General features: G+C 49.3%; 1 protein-coding gene across 7 annotated transcripts in view; it reads right to left on the minus strand.

Moving 5' to 3' along the window:
• Positions 1-354: 354 nt before the first annotated feature.
• The window catches only part of FDFT1 (farnesyl-diphosphate farnesyltransferase 1), a 28,222-nt gene continuing 4,390 nt past the window's right edge, over positions 355-24,186 (minus strand). Inside the window, exons 1-10 of one of the 7 annotated variants that reach the window (XM_032959490.2) lie at positions 23,966-23,980; positions 23,420-23,487; positions 21,778-22,268; positions 11,366-11,463; positions 9,091-9,274; positions 8,736-8,864; positions 8,199-8,390; positions 7,759-7,935; positions 2,792-2,944; positions 355-1,681 (exon numbers count right to left, since the gene is read on the minus strand). In XM_032959490.2, coding sequence (XP_032815381.1) covers positions 1,400-1,681; positions 2,792-2,944; positions 7,759-7,935; positions 8,199-8,390; positions 8,736-8,864; positions 9,091-9,274; positions 11,366-11,463; positions 21,778-22,206 — 1,644 coding nt within the window. In that variant the 5' untranslated portion in view covers positions 22,207-22,268; positions 23,420-23,487; positions 23,966-23,980 and the 3' untranslated portion in view covers positions 355-1,399. Of the gene's footprint in view, positions 1,682-2,791; positions 2,945-7,758; positions 7,936-8,198; positions 8,391-8,735; positions 8,865-9,090; positions 9,275-11,365; positions 11,464-19,885; positions 19,998-21,777; positions 22,269-23,419; positions 24,102-24,186 lie in introns of those variants that run through there. The other 6 variants (XM_032959491.2, XM_076068973.1, XM_076068974.1 and 3 more) reach the window with 6 other exon arrangements.

Genomic DNA, 24,186 nt, shown 5'->3' on the forward strand with positions numbered 1-24,186 from the left:
TACGCATAAGATACCAGGTAAATATTTGCCCCCCCCCGCCACACGGTTATCACAATTCACTGTTGGACACAGAAATTAGCTACAGAAAGTGAAACCACATCAGATGGGAGTGACAAGCACGATATTACGTCTGGACCCATAGGACTCCACCGTTTGTAGATTGTGCCAAATGGCGGTAATCTACAACCATGTGGACTTTGCTAATTGAATAGGAAGGGTAACGGAGGATTTTGATCCACAGAACTCTACCCAATTGCAGCAAAGCACAGCTAACAACTTCAAATATTCAAACGATGGTCATTAATTGCCGTGTGTTCAGATTTATTCGAGCACATAAAACCAGTAAACATGTCATACCAAAAATATTCTTTATTGTCATAATCGTCATACTTTATTTCGTTCAAATCGTCGCGTTAAAATCAGATTGCTCGCCCCATTTTAAAGTAACGACCGAGCCACGGGGGAGAGCTTGTAGTTTTATAGTCGGCTTTTTTTTATAGAAGTTACCACCTGCAAAAGCACACCGTAGAAATATTTAGTTTATAATTTCTACTTTTGTTAATTTACACGCGACTAGCCCCATCGTTGCGCTCTAGATATGGTACAAAGCCTCAGATTAAGCAACTCGGCAACAAACGCAAAGAGACAAACACGACACCACTTCAGAATGAACACGACGCGGACTGGTTTGAGGTGACCAAGTCATTTGTGCGGTCAACTGGAAACAATGCGGCAAGCGCTTCGCTGTGGCAGCATGGGTCACAACGTCGCCGCCAAAACGCACATGCAATTGGTTTGCCAATTTTTCTGATGTCGTCTGTAAACATTTAAAACGTTTCTTAAACTAACACGACAGCGAAGCACCCTCAAATCAGTTAAAAGTCTGCACGGATCTTCCGTATTTATTTATCCACTTCCGCGCAATTCAACTGCCACTAACTGGCAGCCAAGAGAACTACCTCCTCCTCGCCAGCAAACGCATCGCTTTCTACAAATCGGGCGGCATTTAACATCCCCATTGCCGCTCGCTTCCCTGTTGAGACGCGATACGTGCACGACACTGAGAAGCAAAGCCAGGGTTTTTCCAACATGGGGTACGAGAGGGGATATCAACAACCACAACCCTGCGCGGAAACACAACCCCATCAGCCACCATGCGTGCGCGCCTTCCTACACGCACGCAGGGAGGCCGCCCCACTTCCATCGCGACAACCTTTCGTTTGGGACAAATTCTCGGAAGGGGGAGAAGGGGGCCAATGCGGCATTTCTCAAAAACGCTACGTGAATCACCAGTGGCCACAGCAACGGCTCAGGCAGGGCACTTGGGATATATATTTACAGGTTGGCTGGGCGCATCGAGGAGGTCCACCAGTTCAAAGACGGCGGGCAGTCGTCGTCATCACAGGCCCTGCAGGTACTTGGCAGCGACCCCCTGCACCGTGGCCCAGTACTGCCAGCCCAACGCGGCCAGAACCATTCCCATGGTGAGGCTCAGCGGGGACATGAAGCCAGTCCCCTGATGGCGGCCGTTAACCTCCTCCTCTTCCTGCGCGTCGCCGCTGTCGCCACCGCCTGACGATGACGACGACGACGCGCCCGCGCGCGACATAGCCTTGATGCGCAGCACGATGTCGCGCGTCTGGGTCGCCGAAGGGTCGTCGGGCGGGATGCAGCGCTGGATCTGTGGGCGAAGCGACGTCGAGCCTGGCTACCACGGAGCTTTATGCGGTTGCAGCCGCAGAGATCTCCCATGGGAAGGGCTTCAACCCAAGGAAGCTGTATGAGGGGGCCCCCACTCTAGAAACCCTACAACTTCCACGCTGGCCCATCTACCCACGTGATCCCACCACACGCGGCCTGCTAATCCAGGGGTGGGGAACGTCCGGCCCGCGGGCCGTATACAAGGCCCGCAAATTAATTAGTCTGTTCCAGCCACCGCATTAGGGGTGAGTTAATTAAATGTTTGACCAAATATAACAGGCTCGTTTTTAAGTTGATCATTTTGTATGGCCCGCGAATGATGTTATAAATACCCAAATGGCCCTTGGCAGCAAAAAGGTTCCCCACCCCTGTGCTAATCAATCAACTGTGATGATCCCATTTACACTGTTGCGTCGGCAAAGGCGGAGGGAGCATTTCAGAAATTGAAAAAAAATTATCGTCTGCGTCTTTCATTCAGACTGGCCAATTTCATCTTGTCGTAGACGCACTTGGCTCCTTGGCGGACAGTCGGTCACCATGACGACGCCGACACACATGGCCTACTCTTTTACGAATAGCGTCACGGGATCCTTTAACGTCCACCGTGCAGTAAATGGCGAGTGGTATTTTTACTGTTACTCCAACGGAAGTATTAACCGGGGTAGCCGCTGGGCCAATTTCATCTTGTCGTAGACGCACTTGGCTCCTTGGCGGACAGTCGGTCACCATGACGACGCCGACACACATGGCCTACTCTTTTACGAATAGCGTCACGGGTTCCTTTAACGTCCACCGTGCAGTAAATGGCGAGTGGTATTTTTACTGTTACTCCAACGGAAGTATTAACCGGGGTAGCCGCTGGGCATGAACTGCGAGCCTCTGCAATGGGCAGCATGCGCACTACCTGCCAGGCCACCACGTCACCTTTCCTATACTTCGCACTCCCATCGTGTTCTTGTACTGTTTGTCGTTGTGACCTTCTGACCCACCGAGTGGACATCTGCGAAATAGAGCTTTATAGCGCATCGGATTCCTCTATCAGAAATGGAATATTCGGATTCCGAACGCCGCCCAAGCCCCCCCACCTCACCTCCTGTGCGTACTGCAGCATCATGGCGCGCACCGACGCTAGGCTCGTGGCGTCCATCATGAGCGTGACCGCCTGGCCCTTGCGGATCTTCACGACGCCGCCAAACACCGCCGGGTTGTTGTAGCAGGCGGACAGCGTGGCGATCGCCATCACCTGCCCGGTGCAGAGCGAAAGCACGCACACAGGCACGCGCGCGTGTTAATTTTAGCCGCGGGCTATAAAGTTAATCTGCTCGGCACAACCACCTCGGCCGACCCGTGACGGAACGGCTATGCTATATTAATCATCTGGCTAAAGAGACATGGACAAAGCGGGCTTTCCTTTTCTGTGCTAAAGCTTTCTCCAACTCGGAATTAGCTCGACATTAAAAAGCACAAATTTGGCCAATGTTGTCTTATCTAGGGTGGAACAGCCAGCTCACACCTCACCAGTGCACAGACTTCACCGCCCTCAGGTTGACCGACGGACTCAGCAGTCACCACACACCGGAGGTCAGTCGCCTGCTGAGCACGCTTCTTTTGTTAATAACAATGTGTCACTCGTCGATTCCTCTACCCACGTCGACCCACCCTCTGCCTGCCCCAGACTATTTCATCTCATCCACAACGTGTTCGGCCACCACACTGCAGGTCACCACCTCGCTGCTCTTTCGGCTTTGTCCCCTCGCACCGCTCCACTCTGCAATTACCTCCCTAGCGTCTCTCTTTCGCTGGATCACATAAACCTTGCTCAGTTCAAGAAACCTTCACAGTGCCGGTTTGTTGTATGTATGCCTGTTGAACTTCTTCGCGCAGTGCGTAGCCAACTATGCTAAATCGGAGGTACGGGCGGAGGCGAACAAACTAAACACAAAAAGCAGTTGTTGCCGACCATTTGGCTTTTTGAGGCTTTGGGGGGGGGGGGGTGGGGGTGGGGGCCGTGCTTTGCAACCGTGATTAAAACATTTGAAGAAAAAAAACCACACACGCAGCGGGAGTGCAGATGCTCGTGTGTCCACAAGGAGGTGCGCGGCGGTCACCAATGAGGATGCTAGGACGCGGCTTGTATTCACCATCGCCCTCCGCCAGAGATGTACAACAAACGTGTGGGGTGTTGCAAGTCGTCTAAGATGCGGCCGCCATCTCAAGACGCTGAGAAAGAAGTCTCAAGATTTTTTTTTGCTTGCCGGCCGCTGGCGGCAATGCTACAACGCCTGGGTTGTGTTCGTCGCTCACACAAACCCGTGAGAAACTTCCGCGCCGACAGTTGGGCGTCGCGCTCGCCACCTCCTGGCTTGCAATGGTATTACGGCAGTACAGAAAGTAGATTAAAGATTACTACAAGACCCTCGCCAGGACAAGCGGGCTGAGAAACGAACAAATACATCTGTACAGGGATAGTGTGTCGTCCACCCCCCCCCCCCCCCCCCATACTTATGGACTCCCAAGTACTCTGGTTTCGCCCTGATATGTGTAGACGCTCATTGGAGTTGACAAACGTCCCTTTATTAGGACCGCAGAGCTTGGGCAAAATTGCTGGCGCTGGTTGTGACCGAGTCGCTGCAGATTCCCCGCGCATCTAAATTATTATCATCTCTCTCGACAGTGAACAACAACCGTGCGCGTTACAAACTACATTTAAAATAATTGATTGGTCTCACAGAACAACGGAGGACTGGCTTGTGCAACACCCTCGCCATGACTAGCACGTGTGGGGCGCCACGGTGGCGAGATGTTAACTCCCTTGCCTGGTATACAGGAGGTTCGTGGGTTCGATCCCAACCCCGACGCCTGCGTATTTGGAGTTTGCATGTTCTCCCCGTGGGCGTGTGAATGTTTCTCCAGGTCCTTCGGCTTTTTCTCTACACATTTAGAATCAACGTGCGTTGAGCGTATTTGGCTGCTAGAAATGTTCACATGATAGGCCAATTCCTTGCGCTTGTGTGCTATCATTTGTGATCAGGTTTGCTTTTGAAAGAGCTATATAAGCTCAGTGGGCCTTGGCATGGCAAAATAAAGCGTGCGCACTCCGCCACCCACAACTCACGCGTGAGCATTCCTGCCCCGCCGACATCAAAACGTGAACCCCCTATCTCCAAGTTCCACATGTTTTCCTTAATAACTCTGCAGCGGAGCAGACAGGTTAAGGCGGGATTATTGCACGGACCTACGTGCGAGGGGGGGGGGTGGGAAGGGCCAATATTTTCGGGCAAATCAAACGATCGGTCAGACAGCAGATGCGGAGGGGGGCGATGAGCCGATAAAGAGCACAAACGCAGCGTCCGTCAACACTTGACCCGTCGCCGACACTTCGGGTCAGGCCTGCGAGTTAATTACCCAGGGGAATAAGAGCGGCGTCTCGCAAACCTCGAGCGACACGCCGCCGAAATTCCGCCCGGCTCTCCCATTTTCACCTCCTTATCAGCGGCGGCTGCGCGCAACTTACAGTGGCTTTGCTTTTTTTGTGCTATGGCCAGAACAGCCAATTTTTATGAGATGAAACTTTACACCCGCCCGGGTCGGTTCATGCTGCGCCTGAAATTACACCACATTTTTTTTTTTTTATCTCTGCCGCTTTAGAACGAAAATACGGAGGGAGGATGACTTGAGAAGGGGTAGATTTTGTTCGTCATTACGGGCGACATGAACCCGATTATCCGTGCGCGAGAACTGACCCCCCTCCCTGCCCCCGCCCCAGGGGCCACCACATGTGTGACACCGGTCCGATCGTGCCCAGGCAGAGGCAGCGAGTAAATGAAGAATATTTGGGAGCGCAGAATCTCCCGAGGATTTGGAGTTTTGGTTAGGGTGGGCAAACAAGGAGAGCCAAATTTGATGGGGTGACCAATTTTGGCTCGCGGTTCGATTCAGGAAGGTTTCTGGCGCATCACCTGTACCGCAAATTAATTTACCACATCTCGCTTGCGCAGTCCCGCTTGTGCCAAATTTCGATGCATGCAAAGCGAGCTTGAGGATCGCTTTGTAACACGCGGATTAGCGCACGAATACAACTGCAATAACTTGACAGAGGAATGTGTGTTCATATTCTAGGTTCTTTCGGTAAAGTCACGTAGAAGGGAAACAATAAAATAATAAAAATATAAAACAATGAAAATTATCACGACGTTTCGACCGCAACACAAGCAATCATCATCAGGTGTGAAAACCACAGCACTTTTTTCAAATGTTCTTGCTGTGGTTTTCACACCCGATGATGATTGCTTGTGTTGCAGTCGAAACGTCGTGATAATTTTATTGTTTTATATTTTCATTATTTTATAGTTTCCCTTCTACGTGACTCTACCGAAAGAACCAAGAATATGAATCCCTGCAGTCACGAAAGCTTTAAATCAGAATGTGTGTCCGTTGTATTTCAGATCACTTGGGACAGCAGGCACGTCAAAATTCTCTCCGCCAGCGATTTGACGGTCAGAATCCACAGTTAAGATAAGAATCAAGTTTAGTCCCTTTGGCTTCACTGTCTAATCACGTAATTTGTATCTTTTCCCCATTTGCTCCCTTTCTTTGCAAGTCTTGTTTGCTCCTTGAACCTTACACACGTAACAGCATGAGCAGACCACGTGCTTACAATGTGCACAAATTGGAAACAAAGATTCGCATGCGCACGACTCAATGCGCGCGTTTGAAATGCAGCAGCTGGTTGCATTGAAAAATGTTTATACTCCTGCTGATACTGCTGCTGTTATGGAGTTTGGTCGTACTTGTTACGTATATAGTTTATTGTTAAATTGAATCACAGTTCCTATGATCACTGTGATGTTGCTTTGATAGCTTTATTTTGGTGATGTAGAAGAGTTTTGGATTAGCCATATTTGATTGTTGTTGTACAGAGTTAGACTGATAACTTTAATCTAAATTGTTTTATGGTTGTTGTTGTTTGACTTGCATCCCACTGGGATTTTTGCACACAGCGTTGATATGCGGTGCTTTTTCTGGAAGACTTTGCTGTTTTTTCCTGAATTTTTCTGTTTGCGCGTAGTCACTTTAAGATGATTCTTGTTCATGTTTTTGTTTGTTGCGGTTGCACCCGATTCAAGAGCCGAATGGCTCACAGGGCTATACCTAACGAACTGAACTGAAATCAGCGGCAAACAGACACACTGTTGTATGCCTCTCGTGACCACCGCTGGCGATTTTCACGCATTCCAAAAAAATTGTTTGGCGACGCTGTCGCGTTGGCAGTGGCACGCAAGAAAAAAACCCACAACTCGCATTTGTCATTAACTACTGTGGCCTTACTTAAAGAGACCTTCAAGGAACATGAAATGTATCTGTGATGAAGAAGGCCCATTCATTGCAGGAAACGTTGCCCATTATATATTTTTCCATTAAGGCCACGGTGTTATTGACGAATGTGTAGAGTCTTTTTTTTCTTAATCAACAATCAACTCGATAAATCTCTCATCATAATCATCATTCGCAGCCTTTTGTCAATCCGGATCGTGCGTGTTATTTGACCATACTTGACCCCCTCGCTCAGTACGGGTTCTTGAACGGGATGGAGTGGGGGTGGTGCAGGGGAGCGGTAGTGTCGCAGTTAGCGCGCTGCGCTACGAACCTGAAGACCTGGGTTCCATTCCCGCTCACGGCCAGCAAGTGACAATTATCTGAACTGGTCCTGGGCCTCCACTAGGTAGACTCAGCCTCAAATGAGTACCTGGTGCGGTGTATAAATATTGGCACTAGGGAGACAAAGGAGGCCCGGGCGTGGTGCTGGCCACCCAACCCCCTCGTCAGAAGTCCTTGTCTTCATAGGTGCTCGCTCACAGCACTTGCTCCTACAGTCTGTTACATGCTGAATCGGGGGATCTTTGTCTTTGGAGGGGGTGGGGGAGGCACATGTTCTGGTGTTGTGCGTGAATGGTGCTTATACCGATATATTGCCCATAGCCGGGAATTGAACTCGGGGAAGAATGGTGGGTGGGGGGAAGGGGTCGGTGTGGGATCTCCGTGGAGACGAGCTCTTGCCTGGGGGATGGCGCAGAAGTTGAAGACGCTCTGGTTGCGCAGGCGAGACAGGTAGGTGAGCACGTCTGGCACGTGGCCCAGCGCATTGGTCACCAGCTCGTTGAGGCAGCCCACGGCCGCGCACAGGTTCTCGGGGCGCGCCAAGTCCGAAAGGCTCCCCGCGTATTTGCTCCACGCCTGTCGTCGGTTACGCGGGGCACAAGACAAAGATCCCCCGTATAGCCTAAACAGACTTTTGTGGGGAAGTGCTGCTATGAAGGCTGGCACGGCACACGGGGGGAGTGCAAGCATCGCCAGCGATGCTTGCACGGCAAAAGGGTAGTCCTGCAATTGTCCCGGTGCATTGCGGCCCCCCAGAGACACAGCCAGACACCGTGTGCGGTGAAGAGCCCACACGTGGGGTTGCGTGGGGTTGCGTGGGGTTCCGTGCGGCGACGTACCTCCTGGGGCCAGAACTCCCTGCGGTCGCGCGTGTCCTCCAGGTAATCCCGGATGATGTTGGTCTTCTGCAGGAAAAGGCCCATGGAGTTGGCGAGCGCCACGTCCTCTCCCACCACCACGTCCTCGAGTCCCGACGCCGCAAACAGCCGCGACAGCCCGATCCCGACCAGGCCCGCCACGTAGTGGCAGTACTGCGCACAAAGACAAAAGATTCCACCCCATCCCCACGTATAGCCTCAACAGACCGATGGGGGCATGTGCCGTTAGCGAGCACCCGTGAACACCGGCACGGCACACGAGACGGTCGTGTGGCTTGCACCACGCCCTGCAGCCTTTGTCTCCCAAGTGCGGATGCTTAATAGACACTGCACCAGGTATGTTGATATAAGGCCGAGTTGACGATAGGGAGGCTCAAAACCGGTTCAGACATTTGCCACCGATGTTAAGTCGTGAGTGGGAATCGAACTCTGGTCGCCAGGTTCACAGCGCGCACCCACACACACACGTGTGTAACCGAAGAGAACATCTGCGCTTACCTGATCCCACTCCTGCATGGAGCCCACTTTCTTCTGTAGCACTTCAGCCATGCCCGCTCCCATGCGCTGGCAGATGTCGCCAATGACATCCCGATAAATCTTGGCCAGCTTGCGGAACTCCAGCGAGATCTGTTCCGGGCAGCATAAAGGTAAAGGTTCAGCCCAGCAACAGCTTGGCTCTGGACAAGGGCCCACAGTAGACTGTCTACGAAATGTAACGTCTTCGCGATCGTCCTGCGCTATAAGAACAACGCGAACACCAAAACTTACTAACGAATGAATGAATGAACGAACGAACGAACGAACAGGCGTGACAGTTGTGTCAACCAGGCGCGCGCAACCGCGCTTTGCTCACCGTAGGGAAGTCCTCCAGGACCTGGCGGTCCTTCTCGTTGCTCAGCGAGTAGCTCCACTCGTGCTGGTACAGGAAGCTGTGGAAGTCGCGCAGCATGGGCACCTTGGCGGCGCTGGGGATCGTCATGTCGTCCTCCACCGTGTCCAGCGCCCGCAGCACGAGGTAGAAGATGCAGACGGCGTCCCTGCGCGACACCCCCACGCCGACACGCGGCGGTCGGTAAACATCGTGTTCGTCAACGTCCACGTGCCGGTCCGCGTCGTAAACAAGCAGTGCCATATCCCTTATCAGTGCCTACCGTATTACGGACCAATTCAGACCTTATTGGCCTCCACGTTCCCTTATAAATCTCAACGTTCAAAAATAGACAAAAAAAATGTTTTGCCCGTCTTGAAACGGCTGCACGCCATATGGACCCGAAAGCTCAATTTCCCTGTACAAGAATACGGGTTAACCGTGTGGGTTAACAGCTATGCAGTACGCGCGCGTAGATTCAGTTCAACACGTTGGCTTTCGCGACCAATATAACCCATAATAAAAAGGTTTTTGGGTTAGATCGGAAACACTTGTGTCGTTAAACCCGCCACCACCCGAACAGACAATTCGTAGGAGTTTGGTCAGGTCAACAAGACGGGCCAATTCGTTACCGCTTCAGCACCACCGGTTGTGTGTTGGGAAAGTAAACCCACAACATTCAATATTGAGTACGACGTTTTGCAGACTAACCAGAATTGTCAAGAAGGTCCTCCCGTAATAATAGGGTTTTTTGCCCTTTTTTGGCAACGAAACTGAAACCTTTTTTTACAAGGATTCAGGTCTGCATTAACCACAATACCTGCAGTCAAATGCAAACAAAAAACATACTATGATAATATATGCATTGTCCTTGAAACTGATTGGTCCACACCAAGGGACGGCTTTCTTTTGAGCCTCGACCCAATTGGTGCTCGACCACATGACGCCAGAAGGCGTACAGCTCAAAGACAATGCACTATCAAAGTAATGAGGGCTCAGGGTGAGCATCTACATCATTAGACCTCCTTTGCCAGTACCAAAATATAATGATAGGGTTTTTCCCCTTTTTTCTGGCAACAAAACTGAAACCTTTTTACAAGGATTCATGTCTGCATTAACCACAATACCTGCAATCAAATGCAAACAAAAAACATAGATAATATATGATGTAGATGCTCACTCCGAGCCCTCATTACTTTGATAGTGCATTGTCTTTGGGCTGTACGCCTTCTGACGTCATGTGGTCGAGCACCAATTGGGTTGAGGCTCAAAAGAAAGCCGTCCCTTGGTGTGGACCAATCAGTTTCAAGGACAATGTATATATTATCATAGTATGTTTTTTGTTTGCATTTGACTGCAGGTATTGTGGTTAATGCAGATATGAATCCTTGTAAAAAGGTTTCAGTTTTGTTGCCAGAAAAAAGGGGAAAAACCCTATCATTATATTTTTGTACTGGCAAAGGAGGTCTAATGATGTAAGGTCCTCCCGCTTCGTCAGTTACGTAGAGCCTTTTTATTCCCCAGAAGTATTTTATTTTTTTAACAAACGAATCGGGTGCACAGAGGGGGCATGTATGGGAATTGACAGCAGTAAAGACGCAACGGGAATTACAACGATCATTACCGGCGTCTGATATTTTGAACCAGTCCGTGCAGCGTGTTTAAATAAACTCTGTATCCCTGGTGTCGTCTTCCATAACTCGGATAACCCTCGAGGGGGGAGGGGGCAGCGGAGGGGAGAGGTGGGGGTGCCTAAATGCCCAAATGAACATAGCAAACCTTCTTGATAGTTGTTTATTAGCCGTGTTTAGTAAACTTCTATGCAACCCTTGCGAGGCGTCAACCTGGATTCAAAACCAAGATCTCATGGAGTCCAATCCTCGAGCCGCAGACTCGTTTGGCAGACGTTGCAGGTGGCGTTGTACCTTCCACATCCTGTATGGTCGATTCGGCCTTAAATGAGAACCTGGTAGAACATGTACATTTGGCCCCCACGACAAAGACAAAGGCGGCCGGGCATGATGCTGGCCACCCACCCACTCTTGTGCCGTGCCAGACTTCATTAGGTGCTCGCTAACAGCACGTGCCCCAACAGCCTGTCAAGGCTATACGGAGGATAGTTGTTTCCGTTCTCCGTTAGCTCTTTTTAAAAAACCAAGCCCGCACGCGAATGAACGGGAGCGCGAACGAACGAACGATGAAACGGACCCCGGCGTTTAGCCAAACCGCGGCTGTGGCCCAACAAAACCACGGCGATCACCTGAGCTCCCCGTCCAGCGCTTGAATGACGGCGGCGAAGGAGCGGCTCGTCTGGTTGAGATAGCGGTAGCACGTGCGCAGGGAAGGCGCCATCGAGACCTGCAACCCGGGCACACGCAAAAACCGCCGCCGCGCGCGGTGGCAACCATCACACCCCGTCAGCGTCGACGTCTGCGGGCAACCACCCGTTCACTTGGCGTGTGACGGTTCATCACCCGTGCCATTCAATGAGGTTGCGACGATTATTATTTGCGGGCGAGGGGGGGGGGGGTCAGGATTTGTTTGGGAGATCATTTTTGCCGTAGGTCGCTTCAACCGACTAATTTGTGGGGTTTCTCGTAGGTTTAGATTTCTTTTGTTCCCTCCCGTATAGTTTGTTGCCTTAGCATAATTTATATAGGTAGCAAGATCAGAGTGGATTCTTCCCCCCCCCCACCCCCGGTCACAATTTGATGGACGCAAATGACGGGATAGGAATGGATTCTAAATGAATAATTGTTACGAGGCATGTAACGATCCATTAGTTCAGATGAACATCAACTATTTAAAAAAAGACGACAAAATAAATAAACAATTGCCTCTTCATACTTCTGCCTCGCCACGTAAAAAGCATTTCGTACACAATCCATCAGCCGCAAGGCCTTCTAGGATTGCAGATCAGCAGCATTGACCCAATAACAAGCAAACATTGGATTTATTTCAACATTACAATATCTCATGAGCAGTCAAACTTGTACGCTTTGGTTTTTCGTTAAAGTCACGTAGGTAAATTTTTTTTAAAATAAAATGAAAACTATTTTTTTTACCTACGTGACTTTACCGAAAAAACCAAAGAGTATGAATCCTTGCAGTCACGAAAGCTTCAAATCTATAACAGTAAAACTTGCTTGAATCAATGAAGGTGAACTGCCAATCTTACAGACATCGACCCTCTCTTTACGACGAGTCCTGGTTTGATGCTAAATCATATAATGCAGCAAGACAATCGTCTTACAATACCACGCATGAAGACAATCCTCTTACAATACCACGCGTGACATCATGTGCGAGACCCCGCTGCGTACGTTACGCACGGAAGTTACGCACCTCAAAATCTGGACAAAAACGTGACAACATTTTTGTTGTCACATTTTTGTTGTCACGCAAGATGTTAACTACCTCGCCTGGTATGCAGGAGGTCGTGGGTTCCATCCCAACCCTGACGCCTGCTGCTGTATATTTGGAGTTTGCATGTTCTCCCCCTGGTCACGTAGATTTTTCTCCGGTCCTCCGGTGTTTCCCCTCCACATTTAGAAACACGTTTCGAGTAATTGGCTGCTGTAAATTTCCACACGATAAGCCACTTCATTGGGCTATCAGAAACGGAACACTGGTTTGTCCAAATGTCCCGCAGCTTACCGACTAAATATTATTTTTATGAACGGGGAAAAAAAAAACCTTTATTTTTTTATTTACTACTTGATGAGCCACAGCCCACCAAGACAGTGCCTAGTATAAAATAACTTCGGGCCACCGTTTGAGTTAGTGAACTCTTACCATGTGGATGAGAATCCAATTCCATAACATGGACTAAGAGAGAGGGTGCAATGGACCAGGTTGCTTTAAATCGACGATACCAAGTGAACAATGAAATGAAATCCACGACAGAGCAAGACTCGACTCAAAATTTCAACTTGTCGTCGACTAAACCGGCTGCGACTAAGATGTGCAATGATAATTTAAATTACCACTGGAGGTGAGCGCACGAGTTGGGGGGGGGGGGGGGGCAAGCGAGGTTGGATCCGAAGCATAGCACGCTCAGCGAGTGCGACAGGCAGCGACTCTTTAAAAGATCCGTCGCCTTCACCATGCGAGTTCAACTCCCGATGAAGCTCGGAGAGCTGGAGTTCAAGAAGACCTCAAAACATTTTGTGTCGTGAATGACCCAATGTAGAAGATCCCTGGGGTCCATCCCAAACCGCATTCATACAATCCATGAAAGGACGCTATATCAATCTGAAACAGAATGGAATACGGATACCCGATGGACAAATGGAAAATTAAAAACTCTCCAGTGTACGACTGTGGTCGTCCAGGACAGACCGTTCAACATATGACGCAATGCCCGATGCACAAATACGAAGGAGACATCATGGCTGTACGCAACTCCGCTACTCGGTTATCTGGCTTGACCACCTGAATGTGAAATTGTAGTTGTTGCTCTGCATCTACAATCAGCCATACGACAAGACGAAGAGACGAAGACCATCATCACATAACCCACTCTCCCCCGTGCACTCGCACTGCACGTCCGCCCCCCCCCCCATCCTCTTCCTGCAACACCATCGCGCAGAGGCATCACAAACCTGCCCGCACGTAGACTTAAAAAAAAACGAAGATAAAAGATCCACGGTTTAGATTCACGGACCAGTGGCTGTCACGTTCCATTAGAGAGTGCCTATCAGGGCCGACAAGGAACACGTGTCGGTGGCGACGGTTAGCACCATGCCCGGCTGGAATTAACCGCCACAGAGAACTCGTCTCAGGCAGAGTTGACACTGGGGAAGTCTGCACCAGGTTCAGTTTTGAACCTCCCACCTGGCGATGTGCATGGCCTGGTACGGAACTTGGATCACCAGGATCGTGGTGATCCAAGTTCGAGGAGATGGAGCGATGGAATCGGCTCGTGCGGTGGGTGCTTGGTGGGATTTCTTCCTTCCAAGATTTGGGAGGTGGCGGCGGCATAGGGAGCCGTCATCCAGCAACGAAACTCAATTGTTGGAGTGTAGAGGATGCGGATAAACAGGGTGGTGGGGTAGGGGGTTGCGCGAGCTTGTTTTGAGTTCTTTTTAAAGGGGACACACCTCCAGTTACCTGGGTTGAACCAATACACGGGAGGGGGAGGGGACCTGGACGTCAAATCAGAGTTCATCTCAACACGTTCCTGCACCCATCACACGGTCCACTTCACTAACAACATCAAACACACATTTCTAACCTTGACAAGACTTGGGAGACACGTCCACAAGCACGTACGAGAGAATAACTCGATTTTACTAATTGATTATCACACTCATGATAACAGGTAAAGGTGCAGCCCTGCAACTGTTTTCAAGCCACGTCTGCCAGAAGGGCCTCCACCCGAGGGAGCTCTATAGAGCTTCGTCAAGGAAATTTTGGTCTACTCTTCCACACTGGGGACTTTACAACCTTGCACCATTATTTCAACTGCCGTGACCGGCGACTGAATATAACTGGCGACCTCTGGATTGCAAGCACGTGGAGCTGCAAACCCAGAGACCATAGTTCGATTCCCGCTCACAGCCAACGCCAGTGACAATTAATCGAAACCAGTCCTGGGGTCGACCTCGGCCTGAAATGTGTATGTATCATTACTCGGGAGCCAAAGGTGGCCGAGCGTGGTGCTGGCCACTCACCCCCCTCGTATACCGTGTAGGCCTTCATTAGGCGCTCTCTAACAGCACTTGCCTCAACAGTCTTCAGGCTATTTCAAGGTCAGGGGGTCATCAGGGTCAAAGGGGGTGATGCAACTACACCTCATCACAGGCCTCATCACCCCCTATAGATCCTGCAGCTGTTGCAAAAATGACACCCGACCTTCAAAGTCTGCTCTTACAGAATCCCTCCGTATGGCTTACAGCCTTACAGTGTCACCACTCCCATCTGGCTCAAGGTCTTCACATTGCTAGACAGTCAACCCATTCTTCTAGGACATATATTTGAGGACTCCTGGAGGGGGGGGGGGGTCATTTGAACCATTCCACTCCGAGCAGCGCCCAAACGCAAACGTCGCCTCCACGCCCAAGGGATCTGTTGCGCAAGCAATTCGCTCTCGCAACTTACAAAAAAAAATCACCTACAGCTGCTTTGTCCACGTGCCGAGCGAGTCTTTGTGCAAAGAGGGAAAATAAACAACACGTTCAGAATTGTAACAACCAATCATATTTCGTTATGTGCGTCACGTGACAATAAACATCCCTTCTGAGAGGCTGCGCTTGCAGAGAGACAACTACACAAAAGCAAATTAGCTGCACACAAACAAGTTGCGCAAATGATCGCAGAGACGTCCACGGAAAGCCATTTAAATTGCCCCCAACCAGAGTTGCCCAACTGCTCGAATCAGGTGCAGACCTCATATCAAGGACAGCGCACGTCCGGTAGCAGCAGCGGCAGCGGCAGTCGAGGCCTGGACGCCGCTCGCCCGCTTTCCCAGCGCTCGGCACAAACGACCCGAGAGCCAAGGTTGTTTCCACAAATAGACACTCATGGACGGGTGCAGCGCAAAACCTGGCAAGTGCCACGGTGAACGCGGTTGCAGAATTACAATTGACCCACCAACGGCCACGGCGACAGGAGAGCACAGCGGATTCGTTTTAATAATTTCATTTTATAAATCGCGTCATTCGTGCCTTTGCATCCCACAAAGCTGCAACATCTATTAGCCAGTCCCTGACACAGATGATACAAAAAAACCCCACTACTTGGCAAATCAAGAAAATGTATATATAACGAGAAAAAATGCACATAACAGAAAATGATCATCACAGAGAAAATTAATTTAAAGTAATAAATCCGTTCGGTCTCCAAACCCCATACCACAATCCCAACATTTCGCCGGATTTAGAACCATCACGGGAAGGGAAGAGTGACCAAAAAAGTTATGAAGCCAGTTGGACCATAATATGGATTGGGTTCCGTCTGGGGTTGGTACCGCTACTGCTATAAAGGTAAAAATGCACAGCCCTGAAATTTGTGTTTGGCCGCGCCACTCCTGGTGGAAGGGCGTTCAATAGAGGAAGCGCTTGAGAGCCCCCCCCGCTCCCCCTCTAGAAGGGTCACAATTTACACCGTGTAAAACGTACGAGTCGTCACTGGCATGGTTGAAAGCCATCCATTGGTCAATCAAGCAGGGGTTGTCTGACCATTCTTCACCGTGCTGGTCAGCACGGGTTGGTAAAGGGGGGGGGGGGGGTCCTGAGAAAAGATTTAGAGACATCACTCGACCACCGATGTTAGCCGTGTGCGGGATTCGAACAAGGGTCACCCCTGGTTCAAAGTGCAGCACGCGAACCACTCGCCACGTATCACCCGATCAGGAGCCACCGTTTAAACTGTAAAACAAATGGCCCTTTGTCAATCTACTGCTGGATTAAGGCCTACACTTACCATGTAGATTTTGGGGGTTAATTGACCATACTTCAGCACCTTGGTCCGTGTGGGTTAGGGAAAGCAGGGAGCAAAGAAGCGCACACCCTGTAACATCTGCAATGCATGGCAGTCACCCATCCAAGCTCAAAACCTGCTTAGCTTCCAAGATCAGGCACATTCAAGGCGATTTGGTCATAGGTTTATACTATATGGATAGAATACATTTTGCGCTGTTTTTTTTTTCAAATATTTATACTATCGTTGTCTTGTCCCGAGACGAAGCACCCATTCGGAACACAGAGTAAGTCGTGCATCACCCCGTGTGCAATAGAACGGTGTGCGGGAGGGGATATCCCGAAACTATTTTTTATACGTTCTCACATGACTACATACGCAAACAACCCCACACAGCTTGCTACAGAGAAATTCTCACCGCATGGCAGTCAAAACGGATATATTTTCATTCTCAAGGTAGTTTCTTTCGGGCGGTCATTGGGTGGCCAGGTTGGGGCCATCCACTAACCACGCTTGAGGTATCATAGACGTACTTCTGACATCCCTTTGTGGAACCTTTAGTACGTACTACAGACATTCAATTTTCCCCCAGGCCCTGTGACGAAGAAATGTTCGTCACACCTTTCCAAGTTTCTTTATCCTGGAATTTGGCAAGGTGAAACAAAGGCGAGAAACGACGTTTTCGTTTTTGGAGTCATTTTGTAGACCGAGCCGACATGGTCTACATTCGAGAACCTGGTTCACAATCTCGGGTGGTTTCGACGTTGGATTCGAACCCAGGTGCTCATCGGTGCTGGCTCATCGGCTCTGAAGCCAGAGCCATTCCGATTACCTCCACTGTGTGGAATTATATATATACATGTATAGAGATTTTGTTTTGGGTCAAGAGCACGTAAACATATAAATGTATCGTTAAAACCTGCCACCACCCAACGTGACAACCCTTACTAGTTGGCCGTGTTGAGTGGTGGCAGGTTTTCACGACACATTATATTTACGCGATCAAACCCCAAAAAAACTATATTATGAATATATGCATGTATGTTAATAATAAAAAGCACAAAGGACCTTTCTGTCCCTATATGGTCTCAAACGACAATAGAGCAGGTCCAATTCGTCAGGACCTATTAAGGCCGGCACAAGAACCAAGGAGTGACGTGTGCGAGCACCACATCCTGCTGTCTGTCTCCCAAGTATGGCTATTAACACGCTCACAAACCAGGTATTCATTTTGGTCCAAGCACACCAAGTCACGCTCTTGGCAGGCTACTATACGAGTATGCCAATAATGTTCATGGGATGGGATCAAACTCAGCTGACTGATTACTCGGCTTGTAACAAGTCGCCACCCATCACGATTACATTAAAATCCACCCGATTCAGGGTCACGGTTATATAAAATAAAACTTTTCTTTTTTTATCGCGGTGCCTTCAGTGGCTATCGGAGGGTGGGGGGTGAGAAAAATCGTGAACCCATTACATACAACATATGGAATCATTAAACAGATTTGCACAAACGATCATTGCATACGCCAGCAAACACAATACCACAAAAACGCGGCTTACAAAAACCTTAAGTAAACCTCTTGATCTTTAGCTTTACATAATAGTTTAGCCCACCAGCTTAGTCCTTGCAGACCCGTGTTAAGCGGCAGGATGTGTTTGAGCAGGTAACACATGGGTGTCGAACACAAGCAGACTTGCCGTACAAAATGCTGCCAATGTTGTTATTGGGACTGAGCGCTCCACCGAAACATGTGTTTATAATACATGAAGGTTGAATTGTGCGAAACAAATTAAGAATTCACGTTTCTAACCGCCTCTAATCAGAAACTATAACGGTATTAATCCATCCAGGAAAGCTTCACAAAGCCTCACAGAGCCGAAACTTTACAAATTTAATCCTGCATTGGAATGTTTGGCCAATTACTTTGTAATACGTGTTTCTGATTATGGGAACACACAAATAAAACCCTTTGTACCAAGGCCATGACCCAGCGCTAGGAGGGAAGAACACTCAACAGATCTGCACACACAGATTAACGAACCTACTTTCTGAACTTATCACCGTGTTAGTTGGTAAGCTTCACGAATTTACTGCGTGTTCCACCAACCCTTGGCCTCCAAAGCGCCGAATTCAGCAGGTGCGTGCCACTATTTTCATTGCATTTTGGTTTCTGCCTCTGTCCTTTTTTAATAATAATTACAAAAAGCCCTCTTTACTTACTTACCAATTAAATCTGCACCGGAGTCCAAAGACTTTCTTTTCCCATGATAGTGCTGCATTGGAATGCTGAGCAAATACCATTCACGAGGTGTTGGTATATGGGAGCACACCGCATCAGTTGAGAAAACCCATATTACGTACCTAAAACGCAGTAAATAACATTAAACAAAAGAGACGTTCAAATCATCAGCCATGGTTAATCCACTGCTGGATGAAGGCCACCCCCTCCCACCCCCCCAAGCTGCCACCCTCTATTGCGATCCTGCGATGTAATACAACTAGTACCTGCTCCGCTACCTGATCGATATTTTTATGCCAGCTAGGTTTGTTTTTTTCCTGCCAATTAGCTTTGCGCTCTCTTGGGTTATGTTGTCGTGCAAACGGCACCTCAACAGTCCCGAGGTTGCTTCCAGTGTTTGAAATTGTCAAGGGCAGCTCCATCTCCGCATCCACGTCTTAAAGACTATTGTTTTTTTTTAAAAGACATGCAGATTGATTCAGGAAACCCATTACTGTATAGTCGTCCGCTGGCCACCTTGCAACACAAGTCGTCAACACCGGAGTATTCTCAGGCAGCATCTCCCATCCAAGACCTATTCCAGGCTCCAGCCTGCTGACATTCTGCAGTCTGACAAGCTCCTGGTGCATTCAAGGTGATCTGGTCATGAGCGCAGAATAATTCTGGCGTACACCAACGCTCTTGCAATATGCAGCGGCGAGATAGAACTAATGTAACGTGTACCCTCCATTGTTATACTGTACATCCTCCCTTCCCATCAATGTCACATCCCTTTAACTATTCTACAGCACGCGAGAGCGATGCGATTGTATTTCCAGGTAATTTATTGCAAATCAAAAAGTGGTTTCTGCACGCAAAGATTCCCGGGCACACAGACTGTCGGTGGGAAAGTTGCTCGTTGGCGAGCACCTCTTGTGGCCGGAGAGCGCACGAGGGCTTGATGTGGCCAGGGCATCAAGGCTGATGATGAATAATGCTTCATATTAAGACGTTTTCAAGTAATGGAGTGTCTATACATTGTGTGTAAATGTTCACTTCGGCCAATGGAAACATAAACCAAGCTTCCCAATATTGGTGAGGTTGTGCACTTTGCCGTGACGGTGCTACATCACCAGCAAACGGGAATATAGGTCAAGTTCATGGCAGCTGTCTCCAGAACACACCAACCACACTCCCTCCACCACGACTGCAATGCCGATCCGAACCACTCTGTGCAAGGCAGGCCTGCACACAGCCCAAAAGAAAACAAGACAAAGATCCTGTTGGGGCAAGTGCTGTTAGCAAGCAGCTATGAAGGACGTAACAGCACACGAGGGGGTGGGTAGCCAGCACCACGCGCGGCCGCCTTTGTCTCGCCAATGGCCATATTTACACATTGCACCAAGTACTCATTTGAGGCTGAGTCGACCTAGGGGATGCCCAGGACCAGCTCACATAATTGTCGCTGGTGTTTGCCGTGAGCAGGAATTGAACCCGGGGTCGTCAGTTTAGTAAGCGCAGCGTGCTAACCGCGGCACCACCACTCCCCACACAGTAAACCACACACACCTTGCAGATATTCCAAAAGCTGACAACAAATTCATGACATTCTACCAATGATGATGATTTTATGATAAACATGCCGAGTTTTCTGGTTATCTGTGCTCAGGAACCAGCGGTGACAATACCAGAGGTTGAGAACCAGTCCTATCATATCGTCATCCAGTAGCAGACAAGCATTGCAAGTTTTGAACGTACAGCTGGTCCTAAACGCAGAATCCTTTTTTCTAAAACTGGCTAGATCGCAACCCTATCCCCGAAACCAGCTACCATATATCTCTCTCTCCCGCTCACCCTCACCCACCAATCAAAATGCCATTCACAACTGGCATGGGTGTCCAATTATAATTTGTCATTCGGTTTGCCCCATCGCCTGGGTCCCCGGGGGTCACAGACTTTTATAATCTACTAGGCAGGGCCGTTCCAATTCCAGCAGACAACTGTGGGCAAGGATTGATAATTCCATCAGCAATTAAGGTCGACGGAAAAGTTGGGAGCCTCCAAAAACGAAGTTATCAAACTTTAAAAGTTAATGATTATCTGCATTCAAAATGATAGGTCTGACAGTATTAGGCCTTAAGCTTTTGGAGATTCCAGTACTATACTTGTGGTACTGTGTTCATACATCTAAAACACACAACCTAATTTTAAGCAGATACATGGCATTTATGAGAAAACCGACTTGGAATACAAGTCTGTTTCAAAGAAGGCCTCTGTTTAGATTTAGTGAGCCCGAGCATCAACAGTAATATATTTGACACAGGCCAATATTATTTTTAATGGCGTAATGATTGAAAACTGTTGCAAAACAAATGGCTCAATAAAGTTTAACATGGAATGATAACCTTAAACAGTATTGTACCCATTTTGAAAAGAAAAATCTTAACATCAAGAAATTTTCATAAAAGTTTTTCATTGAGGTCTAATTAAATTAATGCAAGGTAGAAAAGAAATCCATGGGTTACTGGAGAAAACCCACCCATGCATAGGTAGGCAGGAATAACACCTAGTAAAACCCACCCACGCATATGATTGAATAAGACACCAAGAGAAAACCAACCCACCCATGCTTATGATGGAAGAACACCCCTTTAAAAACCCACCCATTCATGCATAGGCAGAAGGGAATAACATCATGCGAACCCCCCCCCCCCATGCATAGGAGGGAATACACCAAAAGCTCAGAGCTGCGTACTTACGGATTCAACATTCCATTGCTGTACTGTTATATACTGGTCACTTCCCTGCCCCACACTTGGTATTACCAAGCTGTCTCCCAAGTTACGAACGAGACTCAACTCTTCTTAGCTTCCAAAACCAAAAGGGGATCGGCATAAGCTTTCAAGTGCACTTTCGCAGTCGGCATCAAGGGTGCTGTTTTAACATGTGAACAATGCCACACAATTCTCGGTTACTCCACAAAAAGCCAACCTCGGCCACACGTTCAGCGCCACGGGGCCCGTACCGGAAAGCCATCGTGATACAGGCCAGAGTCCTGGATGTTCCCGTTGTGCCCTGCCTGGGGCCTGTAGCATCCCAGCTCTCCATCCGCCATCACCGACATGGCCAGCGGAGACAACGCGACCACCGCCACAGAAGCCAGGGCTGACGACGTTGAAGAAGGTGAAGATGATGATGACGCCGATGACGACGGAGGCTGCTGGGTTGGTGGCACGTTTGTGGAAAGAGTTCTGGGCGTGCAAGCCATGCACGTTGGGGAGGTCCTACGCTGCCGGTGCTGCTGGTGGTGCTGCTGCTGCTGTTGGTGGAGGTGGTGGTTGTTGTTGTGGTGGTGGTGTCGAGCTCGGCGAACACATGCACCGGCCCAACAGCAGCAGAAGCCGGCCATAAGGCCCCGTGCGCGGTATAGATGGGCCATATCTTCCCGTCGCATGTCCAGATCGAGCCACACCGAGCCTACCACCACCACCTCCACCCGCCACCACCATCCACACCCTGCAACCACAACCCACGAGCTGCAACTTCCACTCACAGCCAACTACAGCGCAGGTATTCACAACCACCATGCAATCTTAATTTCACTCCCCACCACCTGAACCCAAACATAACTCGCTCTTCTGAAAAGAAAAATCACAAACGTGAATTCAGTCGCCATGCAACTAGCACCACAAAACCACAACCGAGACTCACAACCCCCACATCTTACACATTCACGATCACTTGCCACCCTTAACGATTCTTACACCCACAACAACTGACGCTCAAAGCCCACGACAGACAGAGCAACCACCACTTAAAAACCACCACTCACCAATACCCGCGCCATTCGCCACTAGTGACATCTCTAAGACGCCTGTGCCAGGCCAGGTGCACTTTGAGGCCACGTGAAGTGTCGAAGGGTCTCGCTTCACCTCATCACAACCATCCGGACCCACAATCAGTAACTTGGGCCTCACAACATATTCCAGTCCACAACTCAACACATCACCAATTGCACCCACAACCAAACCTTGCACACACACACACGAGACAAAACACGCAGTGACAACCACCATTCAACAGACAGCCTCCACCACAACGTGCACTCCCACGAGTCCCAGCACCACGAAACCAGACCTCAAAAGTCACACGAACACCACCATCAAAAAAATCAACAATCACCTTCCCCAATCATAACTACTGAGCGTGCAACCTCAAATGGACACCACCACCACCCATTGCAACTTGCAACACAACCATGGGTTGCACTGAAAAGCCAAAGCCTCAACTTACATTCATCAGCGTTTAACCTTCAACTAACGTCGCTCACACACACACACTGGACTGAAACCGAATTAGCATTCACAACCGCCACCCACCCTTTAACACCACCGACGACCACTTCCTTAGCCACCACAACCACGCATTGCACAGACAACCAAACCCGCGTTCGCAAACGCAGCCCCTCTGAACCCTAGACCAATAACAACTAAACCATAACCCGCTACCACCAACTTCCCCCACACCCACCACCACCACCCACCACCTAAACCTCGCCTCAACTATCCACTCACCTCCACAATTAACCACGACCACCGCTAACCTCTTACGACGGCACCCAGACCCTCCAACCACCAACTCGCCGCCACCACCACCACCAAACTCACCTCCACGACAGCACCCACTTTCTTCACGGGGTAAACCACTCCGACAGCCAGACAGCTCGCCGTGGTGCCTCGTGCAGCGAGGATTACCATCGGGGAGAATCCGCGGCGGATTAAAACAACAAAAATGTTGTGTAAGGCCCAGCAAAGCAAAGCGGGGGGGCGCACACACACACAGAGAGAGAGAGATAGACTGCGTACGACGATACAACGGCGGAGAAGCGACGCCCCTTTAAAATAATATATTTATTATTAATGCGAATCGATTGTTGCTGCGTAGGCTGGGTTTAAAAGCCAAGGTGAACTTAGCGTTGGATGTTCTCGTAACTGCTACGAACCCGACAATGCAATTCCCAATGCGCCCATTTTGCCTCTTCATCCTCCTCCCCCTACACACACGTGGCGCAGGGGTTTGTGTGTTTAAAAAAAAATGCTTTATATAAAACCACAACAGCCGAGACACATTTCTCGTTCAACCTGTCATTTTTTTTTACAGCAGCTGGGTAAAAAAAAGGACGACTTGCAATGGCGGTAAGGACACTCGCTTACGGGTTATGTTGAACTGGCAAAGGAAGAAAGAAACCACGTGTATGGGAGACACACGCAGACACCACCACCACCAGCCCACTGGCGTGGCAGAGGCAATTCCCCCCCCCTCCCACATCTCACCAGCCAGTAAACAAAGTGAAAAATAAACAGGCGGACTCTACCACTCAGCACCACAGTCTGGGGGGGGTAAGGGTGTGTGCGGGTTTATTACAAAAAAAATC

The sequence above is a fragment of the Petromyzon marinus genome, chromosome 23, assembly GCF_048934315.1.
Source record: "Petromyzon marinus isolate PM22_M1 ecotype Great Lakes invasive population chromosome 23, UKy_Petmar_22M1.pri1.0, whole genome shotgun sequence".
NCBI classification, from domain to species: domain Eukaryota; kingdom Metazoa; phylum Chordata; class Hyperoartia; order Petromyzontiformes; family Petromyzontidae; genus Petromyzon; species Petromyzon marinus.